Genomic DNA, 15,688 nt, shown 5'->3' on the forward strand with positions numbered 1-15,688 from the left:
AGTGTTTCTTCTATGTAAAAAAAGGATTCCCTGACTGCCTGTGATCAAACAATAACCGGCCTGCACCCCCGCACAGTGAACATGCACAGGGTCTATCATTACTGACACAGTCATCCGAGTTCATTCTCTCCTCTAAGATTCCCATACTCACTCCTGGCATTCTGTAGAGATTTTCAGCTCCTTGGTTCTTCCCAGAAAAATTCTCACAAGAGCACCAAAGTTGCCTGTTCTGGGATTGTTTTCAACTTGGAGAAAAAAGAAAAAAAAGGGGGAATTTATCAGCAAGCTACATGAACTTCCTAATTTGACAGTTGTATTGCATGTCAACAAGAAGAAGAAATAAATGTTTTGTTTTTTTATTCTTATTTAAGAAGTTGATATTCATTGCGACCAAGCTTTTGACCAGCAAAAAAAAAACACATGAAACATATTAGTATCATGGGCAACTCACTGAAGACCTTGGCCAGGGGGATGACAGCCTCTTCCAGCAACTTAGAGTCTCCACTGTTTTAAAGGAAAAGCAGGGAAGAAGAGAGTTTGAAAGAAAAGGAGAAGACACTTAAAATACATGCAAGAGAAAATGGATTCCCTCTGGGATCAGTAACGTATTCTGATTCTGACTGCTTTTATCATCTGCTGTCTGTTGTTATGGTAGAAAACTGCAGTAAAATCAAACACTAATGATATTCAAATAGCTTGTTTCTGCAGCGACAGAAAATCTGAGTTATATAAAATCCTCTGTCAGGCGCTGTAACGTCATGTTTGTGTGCAGTATGTTTCAGCGGACTTCCCTTTGTTTTTGACAATAAAGTCAGTTAACTTAGGTTAGCAGAGATATTTTAAGCAGGGCGAAACACATAGCATTGTGCTGTCCACTGATTTAATACTAGTATTAATATCTATATCTCGCTTGGTTAATACGCACAAAAAAAAAAATTGTAAAAATGTGAATATGCTGTCTGACAAGGGGGTTGTGTCGTGAACTATTTCTTACCACTTACCAGTACCTTGCTGGAGTCTCTGCTAGTTACCTGGCAACTGCTTCTGGCCCAGAAATAGTCTAGCACATAAACCCCCGTAAAAAGGTGAATTGTAATCTTTCTACTTTGGTTTTCAGGTAGATTAAACAAACAAGATAATTGTTAATTAGCAAGCTTTAGAGGCGACAGTAGGCAGATTTTGTTTCCTTGAGGCTCTTCAGCATCTTCTCCCTGCTTCCAGTCTCCATGTTAAACTAAGATATGCTAACATTATCTTATCTTATAGCATATGTATTCTGGTTCCAGCTCTTCAATTATTAATATTTGCTACTTTGCATGTTTTTTCAAGATATTAAGATAAACTTAACATCTTTGGGTTTTGGAATGTTGGTCAAAAAAGACAAGCAATCTGAATACATCAACTTTGGCTCTTAAAACATGTAATGTGCCATTTTCCTCCTTTTGATTTCTTTAATTTTACAGATTAAACAAACATGTAAAACTTAAATAAAACAAAGACAATATGTTTCTCGGCTTACTTATAAAGGAGCAAAGTGCTAACAAGTTAAACTATTCTCAGCCAAACAGGTCAGTAAGACTGGTGAATCATTGCTGCATTGTAAACATCCTGTCTACAATACATTGTTAGATCCTGGCTGGGAATCCTGAAGGACTTTCTCATTGGAAAGGTTGTGTGCCATACGGCTGTTTGTATAACATAAAACAATTCTTAAGTAGACGCTAGGGGAAATTTGTCAAAAACAAAGGAGCTTGTTAGAAGAGTCATGCATAGTTTATTGTGCTCTAAATCTTTAACCAAACCAGCTGTACAACTGAAAGGCAACATTCTGGTACATAATCAGACACATGTCTAACAGAACTTCTATGTGTGTGTGTGTGTGTTTGTGTACCTGCTGGTGGGGCTGATGAAGGTGAAAGAGATGAGCTGATTCCAGAAAGGGTCATTTTCCGATATGGACTCGGTGCCCACCAGGGCCTTGAGGCTGGGGTTATCGGACAGATCACTGACCTGGCTGGTGTTGGCACCCATCTCAACTGGCTCCACTCAGCCAGACTCACCTCTTTTCACTGCTTTTTCACCAGGCATATGCCAAATCCTGGGGCAGAGGAAATACTTTAATTACTAGTGTGGTCACGAGGATAATAATTAACTCAACACACAGCACATCTGCCAATCATTGTTTTTCCGGATAAAGTCTAATTGGTTCAGTAAAAACAAGCACTCACAATATCCAAGCCAATTTGACCACGACACACCCATTACTAGCTAACTGGAGAACATGATTTTAAATTTATCATGCACCCACTGTTTGTCATCTCTCTTAAATACAAGGGACTTTGACAAAAACCTACAAATACCCATGCACAGTACAACAGCTAGTGGATGTAACTGGCACATAAGTGAGATTCATCATATTCACAATATTACTTGCACTTGTAAAAATACTTACCATTCGGATTAAACACCACCTCTAAGATAATTTCAGTGATACTGAAGATGGATCACAAGCAGCAGAGATATCAGGTGTGCCTTTGTTCCGTGTATGCATCTAAGAAGCCAAGAAACAATACAAGAGGGCATGCTGCCTCTGAGGACTGATAATGTTGGTCTCTAGTCTCCCTATCAGACCTGTCAACCCTCCCATTTTCCCCCAGAATTCTCCTGTGTTTCACCCTTCTCTCCTGCTGTCCCCCTGTATAAATATTTTCATGTATAAATAATTTTAAGCTTTCTTAAAAAATAAATAAAAAGATGGGAGACATAACTGCTGAGCCTATTTGATGTACTTGCTCTATTCCCCTCCTCTGACGCAGGTGTCAGAATGGAGAACACGAGTTGCGAGATCTAGTTAAGAGAAGTCATTCACTCAAAGAGCACCTGCCAATAAAGCTAAAAGAAGAAAAAGAACAAGACTGAATGTGAGTAGGACGGAGCACCTGTCAAAAAAGGGTTAAAAGTTTGTGCAAGTATTTCACCAAGTGGGAGGAGGCTTACCCGCACTTAATGAAGAGCAATGTCAGCCATGCTTTATGACAAATATGCCACACAGATTTTACGGCCCACCAATGACTGCATTTATACTTTCCCATCCATTCTCTCAATCACCCTCTAATTACAATTGTCTCACTTGAGGATCAAGAAGGTATCTGATAATGACCTCCTAATTGTAAGGGTATGTGAACAGTGGTAAGGGTGGTGGGACGCCCAAAAGTTTCCCATATTTCAAATCACAGTGTTGACAGACATGCTCCCTATCCATGTATTTCAATTCAAATTCTTAAATTCAGGATTTGTGTGTATAACAAAATAGATCTCTCCTCACCACTTCGTATGCATTCGTCCATAAGAGAGGCCAAGTCTCTACCGGATGACACGTAAGGAACCAGGACGTGTGTTTTATCGTCTTGAAATGACACACCTTTGACACATAGGTGTTGCCAGCTAGCCAACATTTTAGCCAAGTAAACTGGAGCATACAGAAGCACACAGTACTGGCAAACAACAGATAGTTCGTGCTTCTCGTGTATCAAAGCTAATAACCTTACACGAACGGCACAAACCTGAGTTTAGAGGGGTACATGGAAGGCACCAAAACATACTATTTTCTTATGTCCTTATTGTCATAGTTGAACAGACTACTGTGACCTTGCCAGAGCAACATTTCCTGTCCAGATTTTATGTGCTATATCTCATGCGTAACTGCTCATTATATGTCTGCACTTGCTCCAGTTAATCAAACTGCATGACGTTAGCTAGCTCGTCCTATTTCAACTGCAGGAAATACTCTGTGCCTCGGCAATTTTGACTGTCAGCACGGTCTACTGACTCCCAAATTATCATGAAGCCACAGATAGGTAGGTTATTGACTCGTGATCGTGTCCGGTTAACCGGTGGTTAATAACTCACTGTCCAGAAAACAGCTAACGTTCACTGCTTGTTTGACACCAGCTGACCACTCGGCTTACCTGTCATAAATGTTTCTCGCAGTTTCCGCGGCTCTGTCTTCTCCCAGGACCGATAAGCAGCGGCTGTTTTTTACACTAATTGGGATTTTAGTGCAATTTATTCATAAAGTATAATTTACAAAGGCAAATAACTGAAATTCTGAGTAATTTGAGCCAATTAAGTTTACACTACATACTCCTTTCCTCCATGTTTTCCACGTCGCCACCCCTTGCGTGATGACGACATACGGGCGTTGATTACGTTGGTGACGTTGCAGATAGAAATGGGGCCAATAGATCCCTCATGCCTGATCTAAACCTCACTTTTCTGCCTGTTTACAAGTTTTTTGAAGTCATTAAAATATTTTGTCAGCTTCTCATTCACTGAACACAGGCACTAAGTTAAATGTCACCAGAGAGTGGACGCTGGACTTAAATTTGACAATATTATTATTATTACATTAATAACAAAGTTATTTTTTAGCCTTCTTCAAATTAGATAAGATTAGACTGTTTCATCATTCAACACTTTTTCCAACACAACACAAGGAAATAGAACAGAACGATGGATAATTATTCATTTCCTAACTAAATGATTTTTTTTATAGTTTTTATTCTTTTAAGATGGAGTTTTCTCATGCAAAATTGAAATTGAAAATGCCATTCAATTGAGTTCTAATGGATTTCTTAAAATTTAATTTATTAATTTGATGATTTATTGATTTGCTCTTTCTGCAGCACACAGCCTCTGTGTTTGATTGATCAGGGCCTTCTCGAGAGCCCTCAGATCATCCAGGACTCTCATGTCTCTGGCGGCTCTCAGTACTCAGTAACAAAGCCATTTCAACAAGTCAGTTGACTTCAAATAAGAATACAGTATTTCACAACTGGTTTGACTGTTGTCATATGTTTCATAAGTTTCAGTGTGCTCAATTGACTAAATTCTTACTGTTTAACTCAATTTCATACTTTTTATAATACTTTTACAATCTAAACTACAGGTTCAGTTCTCAGACTAACAGACAGCATAATTACAATTGTCAGTCATATATCTTATAGAGAAAATATGAAACTATGTAAGAATTGTTTTTTATACAGCAGCTGCAATATTTTGTACATGTTCGTTTCATCTTTGCTGCTTTAAATGATTTGCATAGCAGCTGATAAGAGAATATAGTGTTGATTTAGGCTTCAAGTAATGAACCATGTTGCTACATTGATTAAAACACCTTTGACATTAAAATGTGTAATCTGTCTTTATTCATTACAGATGCACCTTAAGTTATATGTCTTGTCTACATTTCCATTGCCACTGTGAGAACTTTTTAGGAACAGGTGAGTACTGAAAAAACTGCATTATTTTCACTGAAGTTCATGAAGGTCATTTAAAAGACACACACACACACACACACACACACACACTTTAGAACTCTGCTTCATGTCATAAACTGCTAAAATCTGCTAAAAATCATTAACAATGATCAATCTCAACCCAGTTTTATACAGGTATGATATTGTAGTCACATTCATATTGCTTGAAATGTCAGAAATCACCAAAAAATGTATTCCTTAATGACTTTACAATATGATGTAAGCAAGCTGAAGCTTATTATGGGAGCAATAAATGAGCATCTTTTCAAACTGCAAGTTTGACTGAAACAATCCAATTGAGACTGCATACTCAATACAGTGAATGCATGTTTCAATTCATGGTTAACGTGGAAAACATATCAACAATAACCAATTTCTTATAGTTACTGTAAATGAAAAAAAAAAATGAAAACAAGCTACAGACAGTATGGAGAGTTATAAAAACCACTCCATTCAAAGAAGACTGATAAGTTAATTGATAGTTTCTCTATATTATATTAATGGAATATTTACACTGTTTCAGATGCATTACAAACATTTGGAGGCATCAATCTGTCTTCTTATCTGCTGCTATAGCGGATCCATTGGCTGTGGCCTCACCATTGGTTTCAGCCTGAAAGACATGAGAAAGAAAATGTCTTTAAAAATGCGGTTATCTACAGCACACAATCATGAAAGAGGCCCAAAACTAACACCAGTATTAGTTATGAGTAGGTCAAGTGAAACCCAACTAACCTGCAAAATTCAATGACTTTAAATGATGATAAAAATGAGAAAATACACTAAATAATGTTGAATTATCCCTCAGAACTATACAAAAAAAATAATTAAAGGAAATCAGGTTTGGTTATTTCATTATAAATGTCATGATCAAATCATTACTTTTCCATGAACTTACCTTGCAAGTCCCATTACTCTTTTCGCAAACTTTTTGGTCACTCGTGCCAGTCTCCTGCACCGCTTTTTTGGACCAGAACATATTAATAATCGGTGAGATGAAAGGATAGAGGTACGGCTCCAGGAACCTCTTGTAGACCCACAACAGGACAGGAATCACAATACAGGGAATGCACACCATGACTGCGGCTCAGACAGGTGCCAAGAATGAAGACCCTGAAGGAAAGAAAGAAGAGGAAAACGACAGAGACAAGGCGTCAAAACAGTATGATAATGTGTCTTCATCTCCACAGTGTAAGCGTACAGTGTAAAACTTTTCATGGCCATATATTAAGAAGGACAAGACAAGATATTTGACTGAATTGTCGATATGGATATATTTTTAAAAGTCTGGTTAAAACCTGACATATCCGTCCATGAGCTCAACTGATATAACAGTTTTGACTGGTAATTAATAACTGAGAACATAAAAAGAGGTTATTAAACTTTGATAAAAAATCTGAACAATTATTTAAAAGAAAAACTTTGAATTCCAAAACTTTAAGGAAAGTGTAGACAAAACCATGAACACCTGAATAACTTTTTGCTACAGGTCTTGCTGGATGGTTGCTATGTGGCTGCAACAATATCGCAAAACTCTTCTCCAGGGGTTACGGGAGGCTGATGCAAGGTGATTGCAAAGATTGTTTCATTAATGAGGTCCACGAATCTTTCAGCACCGTGGACAGTGCACAGTGAAACGTCAACCAAATCCAGATTTTGATGCCTAACATTAGCAAAACATTAATTAAATGGCAACTGTTTTTAAGAATTGGTTGATTAATCGGTTTGAGTAATTCTTAAACAAAAACAAGTCAAAATTATCTGATTCCATGTTCCTATCTTTCTGCAAATAAAATAAAATAAATAAATTATGTGCTGGTTAGAGTTTGTAACGATATAAAAACACAGAATTATATAATTATATATAGAGAAATACCATATGACCATTACTTTTTGACTGTTGGAGTATTTTGCAATGTCTGCTCACTTTCGACATACAATAGAGAGCCAACATCAACAGAGGCAATTAGCCAACCACAAAATAATAGTTAGCATTTCGCTAACCACAGGATGATAAATCCTGAAGGTGATTTGTGTAAAGTCCAACTGCGATGAAAGCCTTCACAGGTCATTCATAGGTTGAACTGTGTTACAAGGATGGACATCAGCCAACACGGCTGCAGTGTCAACACAGCTTCACAGGGGGCGACAGTACAGCAGAAGTAAAAGCATAACAATGTGAATTTCACTGAAAAAAATGCCAACTGTATCTGCTAAAGTTTATTTTCTAAACCACTTTAGTAAGCGCATCCTCCTACCAGTTCACTACGTAATAAGGTTTGTCACCAGCGACCTGTCAGTACTGGCGTTTAGGAAGCTAATGTTAGTAAGTTTTAAAGACCACAGAAGAATCAGAAGAGAGGCTATGTTTTCAGCTCTCCCTGTCAAACTTAATTGTAAACCTGTCGTTGAGACTCTACAGAGACTTTTGTTGTTGTTAGTTTGTCTTGTTACTGATCGACGAGCACTGTCACACACAGCGTCATCAGAGGGAGTGTTAGCTAACGCTAGGTTCCTGCCTTCGTTCGGTGGTGAACCGAACAACTATGAAGAGATGTAAGTAACCAACAGACTAATCGACATTTTTCTAACCACATGACTTTCACTGAGTAATAATCCTCACCTCTAGACCACACCACTGTTGACACGTAGTGGAGATGTACACAGGCTATTTCTCATACGTTTTGGACCCTGATGCGAAGTCTCTGGAATCTCTTCGCACATGCGCAGAAGCTACTTCCGCCGAGTAAGACGGAAGCGGATGTTGTTTCATATGATGGCGCCTTTCCTTTTCTTCAAAACACAACCGTATGAGTGTCTGAAGTACTAGTTTGTAAGTGACTGAACTATAATCACAGTTTCCAACAGCATTTTAAAACGCTTATTTACCGGAGATGCTCGATAGTACAATATATGGCGACAGTAAAAAAAGTGAAATTTAGCGACAGTTTGCTGTTTACGCTTAGCCTAGCTTGAAAAGGTCGAAAAACATGCAGTAAAGTGAAAGTTTCCTGCGTGTAAGTTGTGGTATAATTCAGCTATCTCACATTAAACTTTGTCGGTCAGGTGGTCACTCTTCATCAGAAAATCAGAATGTTTTTCAAATTATAATCAAAGAAACATCTGTTAACGACGTTTTCACCTTTAAACTTAACCACCCTATAGTTTTCTGCACTGAACTCTCCTGAACATTTGCCGTTAAACCGTTTCTTGTAAATTTATGCATGTTTTCATTTCAGTACCGCAATGCCTCTGTTAACCCAATCGCAAGCCGATGATGAACAATACATTTTAGTGGCCAGTCTGGATAATGCTCGCAATTTGTCCAACATACTGAAAGCAATCACCTTCAAAGACCATGCCATCTTTAGTGCTACACCCAACGGCCTTAAAGTCACTGTGGAGGACTCCAAATGTCTGCAAGCCAATGCCTTCATCCAGGTGTGTTTGCTTTACACATATAATAATCCCTATCCTTTTGTATTGAGTAAACACGGAGGGAGTTACGCAGTTGAATCCTACAGAGTCTTGATTTCCCCCAATTGTAGTCTCTGGCAAATGCAAATCCCCTATAGTAGTGATACTTGAAAGAACAGACTTGTCCTCTTTTTATTCCAGGCTGAGATCTTCCAAGAGTTCACCATAAAAGAAGAATTGGTGGGTTTTCAGGTTAACCTCACTGTTCTGCTAGACTGCCTCAATATCTTTGGAGGAAGCACAGTTCCAGGTAAAGATAATGGAAACCTAATTGAAGAATGAGCAAAATGAATGAAATCAGATATAACACTATTTAACCTCAGTTAGGCTTCTCAGCCATACTTGAATTATTAGCCATCTCAGATATGGCTCAACATTTTAATCCTCTCCCTTGCAGGAGTATCAACAGCCTTGCGGATGTGCTACAGGGGGTATGGTTACCCTCTGACCCTGTTCCTGGAGGAGGGTGGGGTAGTGACTGTATGCAAGATCAACACGCAAGAACCAGAAGAGCCGATTGACTTTGACTTCTGCAGCACCAACGTCACAAACAAGGTGGACTTGCACTATTTTATGTCATGAAAGAGATTGAGATTTGAGAAAGAATCTCTTTAGAGGCTACTCATTAGCAGTGAAAATACACATTTCCTGTTGCTTTGCATGCCTTGCCTACTTTCCAAACCCATTACAAATATGTACAACAGTATCTGCAAATTTTGCTAAAACAGTATTCAACTGTCTACTGCTCTTATACCTCTTTTCAAAGGTGATCCTGCTTTCAGAAAGTTTGAAGGAAGCCTTCTCTGAACTGGACATGACCAGTGAGGTGCTACAGATCACCATGTCCCCCACCCAGCCATACTTTAGGTGTGCTATCAAAATTACAAGTGCTTTTTAAAGTATCACTATGTCTTCTGTAGTACAATGTTTATAGGACATTTGACTGTTTAAAATACATTTAACCTCCTGTCAATAATGAAACTGTCAAATCCATCAGGATGATGGAAGCACACATGAACTTTCATCAGAATTCATGAGTTTACAAATATTGCACACAGACGCTTATGTTGTTCTTTGGTTTGTTGCTCTTCAGATTGTCTACGTTTGGGAATGCTGGAAATGCCCATTATGATTATCCCAAAGACTCTGACATGATGGAGCTGTTCGGATGCACAAAGACACAAACCAACAGGTCAGCACAAAGAAATAAACTGGACTGTTCTCCTGGACTGGGGGAACAGACGACAACATGACAACCAGAACAAAAGAATGACCAACTCGTGGATGAATTAACAAACATGTGTAGTATTTATTAGTTTTTCTCATGGTCTTACAGTACAATGTCCCCCTGCAGTACCACACACTGAGAAATGGCTCTATATCTGCTGTCTTGTTTTACTGAAGCTCCACATTCTCTCTCTGTTAACTGACAGGTACAAGATGTCCCTGCTGAAGCCGTCCACCAAAGCCCTGGCTTTGTCCTGTAAAGTTTCTGTGAGAATGGACAGCAGGGGCTTCCTCTCTCTGCAGTACCTTGTTAGAAATGACGATGGACAGATCTGCTTTGTGGAATATTATTGTTGTCCTGATGAGGAGGTGGAAGAGGAGTGATTACAGTCCACTGAATACCCCTCTAAATAGGCACCTGAACTTTAGTGGTGGCCATTCCCTTTGAATGAGAAGCCAGAGTCTGCCAGAGGAGGCAGTGCAGCCAGTGGGATGCACACAGGAAAAAATGCTGGACTTAATGGGAATAATGGACACAGTGGGAAAGGTTGCACTGTCACAAAATCAACTGGGTCATCATTTGCCAAACAGTCACATTTGAGTGGAGCATTGTTACTGGATTTGTGGAAAGGTTGTCACTTACCTGGTCTTGTTAAATGTGTAGTTGGACTTGCACCATTTGTTAATAGGGAGACTCAGGTATTTCGAGTCCCCCGACATGCAAACATCATCTGTACCTTCACGAGTCTACAGTTGCAGCCATGATCTGTCTGCGTTCAGTATTTGATCTCATGTTCTGGTATCCGCCCTCATATAATGAGCTGGCTAACCGGCAATAAAATACACCATTTAAGGCATGATACACTGATATATTTTTCTTAAAGGTATAGTATGCAGGACTTGTCAGTTACTGTCTTTAAACACAACATTCAAACCTGACCCTGATTGCAGTTGCCACATCCTCACATCCTCAGTATCACATATTGTGGGTTAATGCTGATGGTTTGATTACTGGCTCTAATTAGCCAGTGAGTTTCGCCATCTTCAGTCTAGCTCAACAACAGGCATAGTAGTATACTATAAGTACATGTCATGATAATCTGTTGAGTCTAGCCAGCAGTCAGCAAGCCAACAGCAACATCAGCGAATTGTTTTTGTGTCCAGAAAGAATTTAACTGAGCATCAGACAGAGATGACGCAGATCAAACCTGGTCAAGACCTTAAAAAGTCCCAACCTCGCCTGCGCACTATTATTGGCTGGCGGCTACACACCCACCGCTCAAAGGTTGCAGCCCTGGAACATCCTGACCACAGCAAAATGTAAATACAGGCAGAGGGCATAAATACCCCACCAAACACACTTCTAGTGGGTCGTAAGTTATAATTGCAAGAGTTGGCTTTTGTGTCACACCATACATTGCTTTCTAGGAATCTCCTGCAAAATATACATTCATGTTGTCATGTGTAGTGTGTGGACAGTACATCTAGTCTCAGGCCTTACATTGTTGTTCACATATATTGACAAGCATTTGTTTGGAGTATAGCTCATATAATACAAACAGTACATTTGAATCATTTTATTTCCATGACATAGAAAACAACTGTTGTCACTCAAAAGCAATAAACTAGTTTTTTTTACACTTATGGAATATTTAGTTTTATCAAAAGGATGGGCCAGTATTGTAAAAGCAGAGACTTTATGGCCAGCTCTAATCGGCAGTCCTCAAGGAGGGAGCAAAATCCACAAATGATGCCATCAGACATGAACATAATGTGTGCAGATTTTCTCTCATACTGTCAAATATGTGATAATTCAATGACTGACGTGTTGCACATACAGTATTTTTGTAACTGAACAAAAGGTCGTAATACTGGACTTAAGACCTGACTGCACTGTTGCATTACCACATTTTCTGGAGACAATAACTGACTAATGGCGGCAGTAAGCCGTTCACTCAGCTTAACCCAGTCCATCCAGTTACCTTAGTGCCATCCTTTGTCTTTTGAAAGCTTTGTGTTTGTTTTTCTTCACCATTTTGGGCTCAGGTGCTTCTGTTTGGATGTGAACAGGCTTCTCCTCAGCTGGTGTTACGAAGACGTCAGCTGTAACGTCTCTGGCCAAATCCTCCTTTGCTTCAGTCCTCTTCATTTTCTGCATCTCTTTCACCATCTGCTTCTCCCGCACTCTGGCAGCTGCCGCCAGTCTGATCTCTCTCCGGTGCTGTGGGTGTGTGAAGAGAAAGGTGACTGACATAACCAAGAAATGATCGAAATGTAGCATGGTCATGTATCGGGCACAAAATGTCATCCAATACAACATCACATGCATTACAAACTGGATTTTACCATGTTAGGAGATTGGAAGTCTGGGTTTTCATACAGCGTAGGCCCTCCAAAGCTCCCCTGAAAAATCTTGATGAGATTGAGAACAAAGCGAGGACCAATCTCCACTAGAGAGGCATCCTCCTCCATGATCTGAACATGGCACAGAAAAATGAGTGCAAAACATGGAAACAGAAAGAAAATAAAAATCTCTCAATACAGAATCCACATTTAACTTCTCAAAGCAATAAAATATTTACTAAAAATTCTAATTGTTGGCCTAGAAGATTTTGCAAAAAAAATAGCAAAACATTACCTGGTAGTTTCTAAACCATATCCTGTTGTCTGCAATGGTGAATGTAAAGACGTGGTCGACAAAAGGCTGACTCTTTGGATGGTAGCGTGGAGTGGAAAATGTCTGTGAAATGGAAACGTGATGAGTTCCTTCCTTTAATTAAAAAAATGTAGATATACAACCTACACAGCTTTCAGACAACATAAACGCTTGCTTATAGATACATTCACTGCTGAATTCTTTAATAGATCCCCATTAGTTTCCACAAAGTGGTTGTTAGTCTTCCTGAAATCCTGGCTGGGTAGAAACACAGTGTTGTCACTGTCCAAGTCATTTTACATGAGGAACACTTTAACAACTTAATGGGACACCTATCTCACTTTTAATAGCACCGTGGCAAGTGTTAAATTGTTCATAATTCCAGTTCAGTAAAACCGATCAGCTCTGATTTGCACAATGTCATCTGGCTACAGTTGACCGGACAGTCTGCTTTGCAAGGCTAGTGCCAAAAGTGTATTCAGGATTAATGTCTGTGTCTTATGACGTGCATCTTGCATACACACCTGGGTGAAGAGCTCCTTCAATAAAGCAAAGTGGGGCTCACTGTCAAATTTCTGTTGGAGACACAAACAAGTTCAGATCTCATTTGTGTTCAGACAAAGTCTTACCTTCATGGACTGATTAGCTGCCAATACACACAAATGCATATTCTAAGCAAACAGTTTGTCAGCAGCTACTCAGGCTAGCAATGAGAAATCAGTGAGTTTGGTTTTCACATGTGCTGAATGCAACTACTGATTATTTCATTAGGTGATCAAAGAATATTTATGTAGCTGTAGTTGTGATAATCGATGAAATTGATCTGGTGTCATGTTTGGATGGAAATACAGGTTCTGTGGCACACAGCTACCATCACAGACATATACTCCCAATACAGTTATATGATTGACAGAATTACTGACAGCATGTGCCAATGCTACTCACAGGATCGAACGAGAGCAATGGCCGGGATCCTTTGAGGCAGTTTCCTGTCATCTTGAGTTCAGCCAGTGTGTGAACTGTGGAGGAGAGAATAATATAAATCAGTTTTTACCCACCACACGTGACAGATGGTGTCAACTGCACTCCAGGACCATAACAGAAGCAACTCACTGTTTTGAACCAGAAACTTTGCAGAAGGTCCATGAGGGCTGTTTGAGATCCTGTCAGACAAGAACATTATTGAATTTACTTTAAAATTGTTCACCAAGTCAAAGAATGTAACAACGATCAAATACTCACCACATATAGAGGTCCTGCTTCTTCTTGGCCTCAAAAAAGAGGCATTTGTTGCAGTTTTTCATTTCACACACCTGGAAACAATGACAGTCCTTAGCTATGCTGTAGTGCATATGATTATACATGGTGTCCAAATGTTAAACAGTGTACTCACCTCATTAATAACAAACAACTTGTCCTTTCTGTCCATTTTTGTATCTATCAGACAAAGAGAATCCTTACTATCATCTCTGATCAAAACAAACAATCTAACAAATGTCAGCATATGTACGAAATGACACTGCATCTGACTGACAGACTGTACTAACCTGCTTTTGAATGAGGCATCATGGTCCTCAGGTCCTGCATCAAGTGTCTTGTTCTGAAGTTAATGCCTCTTGAGGAGAAAATGAGAACCCTTTCCTTGTTGGTCCATTTCCCCTGTTCAAGAATACGGAATACAGCATATAACATCAAAACAAACTCAACAACGCGTATTGTTGTGGATTTTAAGAAATTTTTTCATTCACCTAGATGGCCTCTTTGTTTCTAATGATGTGCAGGAAATACACAGTAAATCAAATTTTGCTTGGCCCTATTTTGTGAGTGCTGACCTCAGACTAGGCATGTTGTGATTTAACGACTTTACCATGCTCCGCATTGAATTACACTATTCTCTGTGTTTGTTAATGCTACAAGGTGTGATCCGTTTTAGTAAAAGAATTACATTACACAACGTATTGAAAATATACCCCGGGTGAATGGGTGAACTTAGTTTAGCTAACTAGCTACCAACTTCAGTGGCTGATAACAAGCTTGAGCACTTACCAACGATACCGGTGCAGGAATTGTGACTTCATTTTTCTTCTCCTGTTCGCTTTCATCCGGTGCTTCACCTCCATCTGCAACAAATTTGACTTTCTTTGCCTTTTTATCAGCACGAGCCTGTCCACGTTTTCTCTTGAACGCCGACATGTTTGTACGTTTGCTGACACTAATCTCGCGTGGCCAGAACAAGAGTTCAACTCAATCAGCACACGTGCGGACGGATCAGAGGGAGAGACCCCCAGTGGCGCGGAGGTGGTATTGCAGACTCAACTCTGCACCACCACCATCACCATCACCACCACCACCCCTTTTCCCCCTCCCCCTTCTTCTTCTCATCCCTAAATACTCTTGAATTGGGTTTAAGACTACTGTCTTTCATAAATGTTTGACATGTTAGGAATGAACAAGTAATTCAAAGGATTATATTGTCCTCATTATAAAAGTAGAAAATAATGTAATACGCATGTGGTGTGGCATTATGTCCTCAGGACCATAGCAAGAATTTTATAACTTTTGAGGTCACGAGTCGGTGTATCACAACCCCACAAGCCTCAGAATTTTTTTTTTTTCATTTTTTTAACCTTTTCATGTTGCATTTGCTAAGTTAATTGTTTATTTATAACATTAGCACATTTCCTAAACAGTGTCAAAGCCTCAAGCCACAATGCAGCAATAACGTCCTGGTGACGAAATGTTGAAACTTGTTGTTTAAAATGCTGGAATTAGCTCTGAAAAAACATATTTGAAAGTTAGTAAGGACTTAGTTTCATGAAAAGGTGGCTTATGTAATGTCGGGAAGGTGCAAGTCTGCCTGTCACCACTAGAGGGCATCATGACACGATACTAATGCTAGAAACTGGAACCTTTGACTCCTTATAATCAATCTATTATCACAGGTTCATTATAACAGTTTGGAATAAACAGAGAGATGTGGTAGTCGTTGTGCATTATAAATAGTTAATGC

The 15,688-nt window shown here is 39.3% G+C and overlaps 4 protein-coding genes across 7 annotated transcripts in view; 1 reads left to right on the forward strand and 3 right to left on the reverse strand.

Moving 5' to 3' along the window:
- The window catches only part of dym (dymeclin), a 54,909-nt gene extending 50,745 nt beyond the window's left edge, over window positions 1-4,164 (reverse strand). For 2 of the 3 annotated variants that reach the window (XM_041960917.1, XM_041960915.1), the window contains exons 1-4: window positions 3,969-4,164; window positions 1,892-2,098; window positions 452-504; window positions 152-245 (exon numbers count right to left, since the gene is read on the reverse strand). In XM_041960917.1, the coding sequence (XP_041816851.1) occupies window positions 152-245; window positions 452-504; window positions 1,892-2,031 (287 nt within the window). In that variant the 5' untranslated portion in view covers window positions 2,032-2,098; window positions 3,969-4,164. Of the gene's footprint in view, window positions 1-151; window positions 246-451; window positions 505-1,891; window positions 2,099-2,452; window positions 2,475-3,968 lie in introns of those variants that run through there. The other variant, XM_041960916.1, reaches the window with a different exon arrangement.
- A 1,024-nt stretch (window positions 4,165-5,188) lies between these two features.
- On the reverse strand, window positions 5,189-8,059 carry LOC121623588 (UPF0729 protein C18orf32 homolog). The gene is made up of 3 exons (XM_041960918.1): window positions 7,942-8,059; window positions 6,217-6,431; window positions 5,189-5,931 (listed from the first exon to the last, which is right to left on the reverse strand). The coding sequence occupies exons 2-3, from the start codon at window positions 6,394-6,396 to the stop codon at window positions 5,866-5,868; spliced, it is 246 nt and encodes an 81-aa protein (XP_041816852.1). The 5' UTR covers window positions 6,397-6,431; window positions 7,942-8,059; the 3' UTR covers window positions 5,189-5,865.
- A 9-nt stretch (window positions 8,060-8,068) lies between these two features.
- rad1 (RAD1 homolog (S. pombe)) lies at window positions 8,069-10,882 on the forward strand. 2 transcript variants are annotated; one of them, XM_041960921.1, is made up of 7 exons: window positions 8,069-8,151; window positions 8,558-8,759; window positions 8,937-9,045; window positions 9,193-9,350; window positions 9,562-9,662; window positions 9,889-9,987; window positions 10,229-10,882. In XM_041960921.1, exons 2-7 carry the CDS (start codon window positions 8,565-8,567, stop codon window positions 10,404-10,406), a joined length of 840 nt encoding a protein of 279 aa, XP_041816855.1. In that variant the 5' UTR covers window positions 8,069-8,151; window positions 8,558-8,564; the 3' UTR covers window positions 10,407-10,882. The 2 variants fall into 2 exon arrangements, with proteins under 2 accessions (XP_041816855.1, XP_041816854.1); XM_041960920.1 differs by lacking the exon at window positions 8,069-8,151 and adding an exon at window positions 8,166-8,335.
- bxdc2 (brix domain containing 2) lies at window positions 10,140-14,874 on the reverse strand. Its single transcript, XM_041960919.1, has 10 exons — window positions 14,725-14,874; window positions 14,226-14,337; window positions 14,072-14,115; window positions 13,921-13,991; window positions 13,792-13,841; window positions 13,624-13,697; window positions 13,203-13,253; window positions 12,661-12,762; window positions 12,369-12,497; window positions 10,140-12,243 (listed from the first exon to the last, which is right to left on the reverse strand). Exons 1-10 carry the CDS (start codon window positions 14,869-14,871, stop codon window positions 12,001-12,003), a joined length of 1,023 nt encoding a protein of 340 aa, XP_041816853.1. The 5' UTR covers window positions 14,872-14,874; the 3' UTR covers window positions 10,140-12,000.
- Window positions 14,875-15,688: the final 814 nt, after the last annotated feature.

Source organism: Chelmon rostratus, chromosome 19, assembly GCF_017976325.1.
Source record: "Chelmon rostratus isolate fCheRos1 chromosome 19, fCheRos1.pri, whole genome shotgun sequence".
Lineage (NCBI taxonomy): Eukaryota > Metazoa > Chordata > Actinopteri > Chaetodontiformes > Chaetodontidae > Chelmon > Chelmon rostratus.

What these genes read in the sequence shown, in the direction of transcription:
- bxdc2 (XM_041960919.1), bottom strand. Translation starts at nt 14,871, where the DNA reads ATGTCGGCGTTCAAGAGAAAACGTGGACAGGCTCGTGCTGATAAAAAG. An exon ending in AAGCAGGACCTCTATATGTG is followed by an intron (nt 13,842 to 13,920) that starts GTGAGTATTTGA and finishes CTTGTCTGACAG; the next exon opens with GATCTCAAACAGCCCTCATG. An exon ending in TGAAGGAGCTCTTCACCCAG is followed by an intron (nt 12,763 to 13,202) that starts GTGTGTATGCAA and finishes TCCATTTCACAG; the next exon opens with ACATTTTCCACTCCACGCTA.
- LOC121623588 (XM_041960918.1), bottom strand. Translation starts at nt 6,396, where the DNA reads ATGGTGTGCATTCCCTGTATTGTGATTCCTGTCCTGTTGTGGGTCTAC. An exon ending in AGAGTAATGGGACTTGCAAG is followed by an intron (nt 5,932 to 6,216) that starts GTAAGTTCATGG and finishes CATGTCTTTCAG; the next exon opens with GCTGAAACCAATGGTGAGGC.
- rad1 (XM_041960921.1), top strand. Translation starts at nt 8,565, where the DNA reads ATGCCTCTGTTAACCCAATCGCAAGCCGATGATGAACAATACATTTTA. An exon ending in TGGAGGAAGCACAGTTCCAG is followed by an intron (nt 9,046 to 9,192) that starts GTAAAGATAATG and finishes TCTCCCTTGCAG; the next exon opens with GAGTATCAACAGCCTTGCGG. An exon ending in GCACCAACGTCACAAACAAG is followed by an intron (nt 9,351 to 9,561) that starts GTGGACTTGCAC and finishes CTCTTTTCAAAG; the next exon opens with GTGATCCTGCTTTCAGAAAG.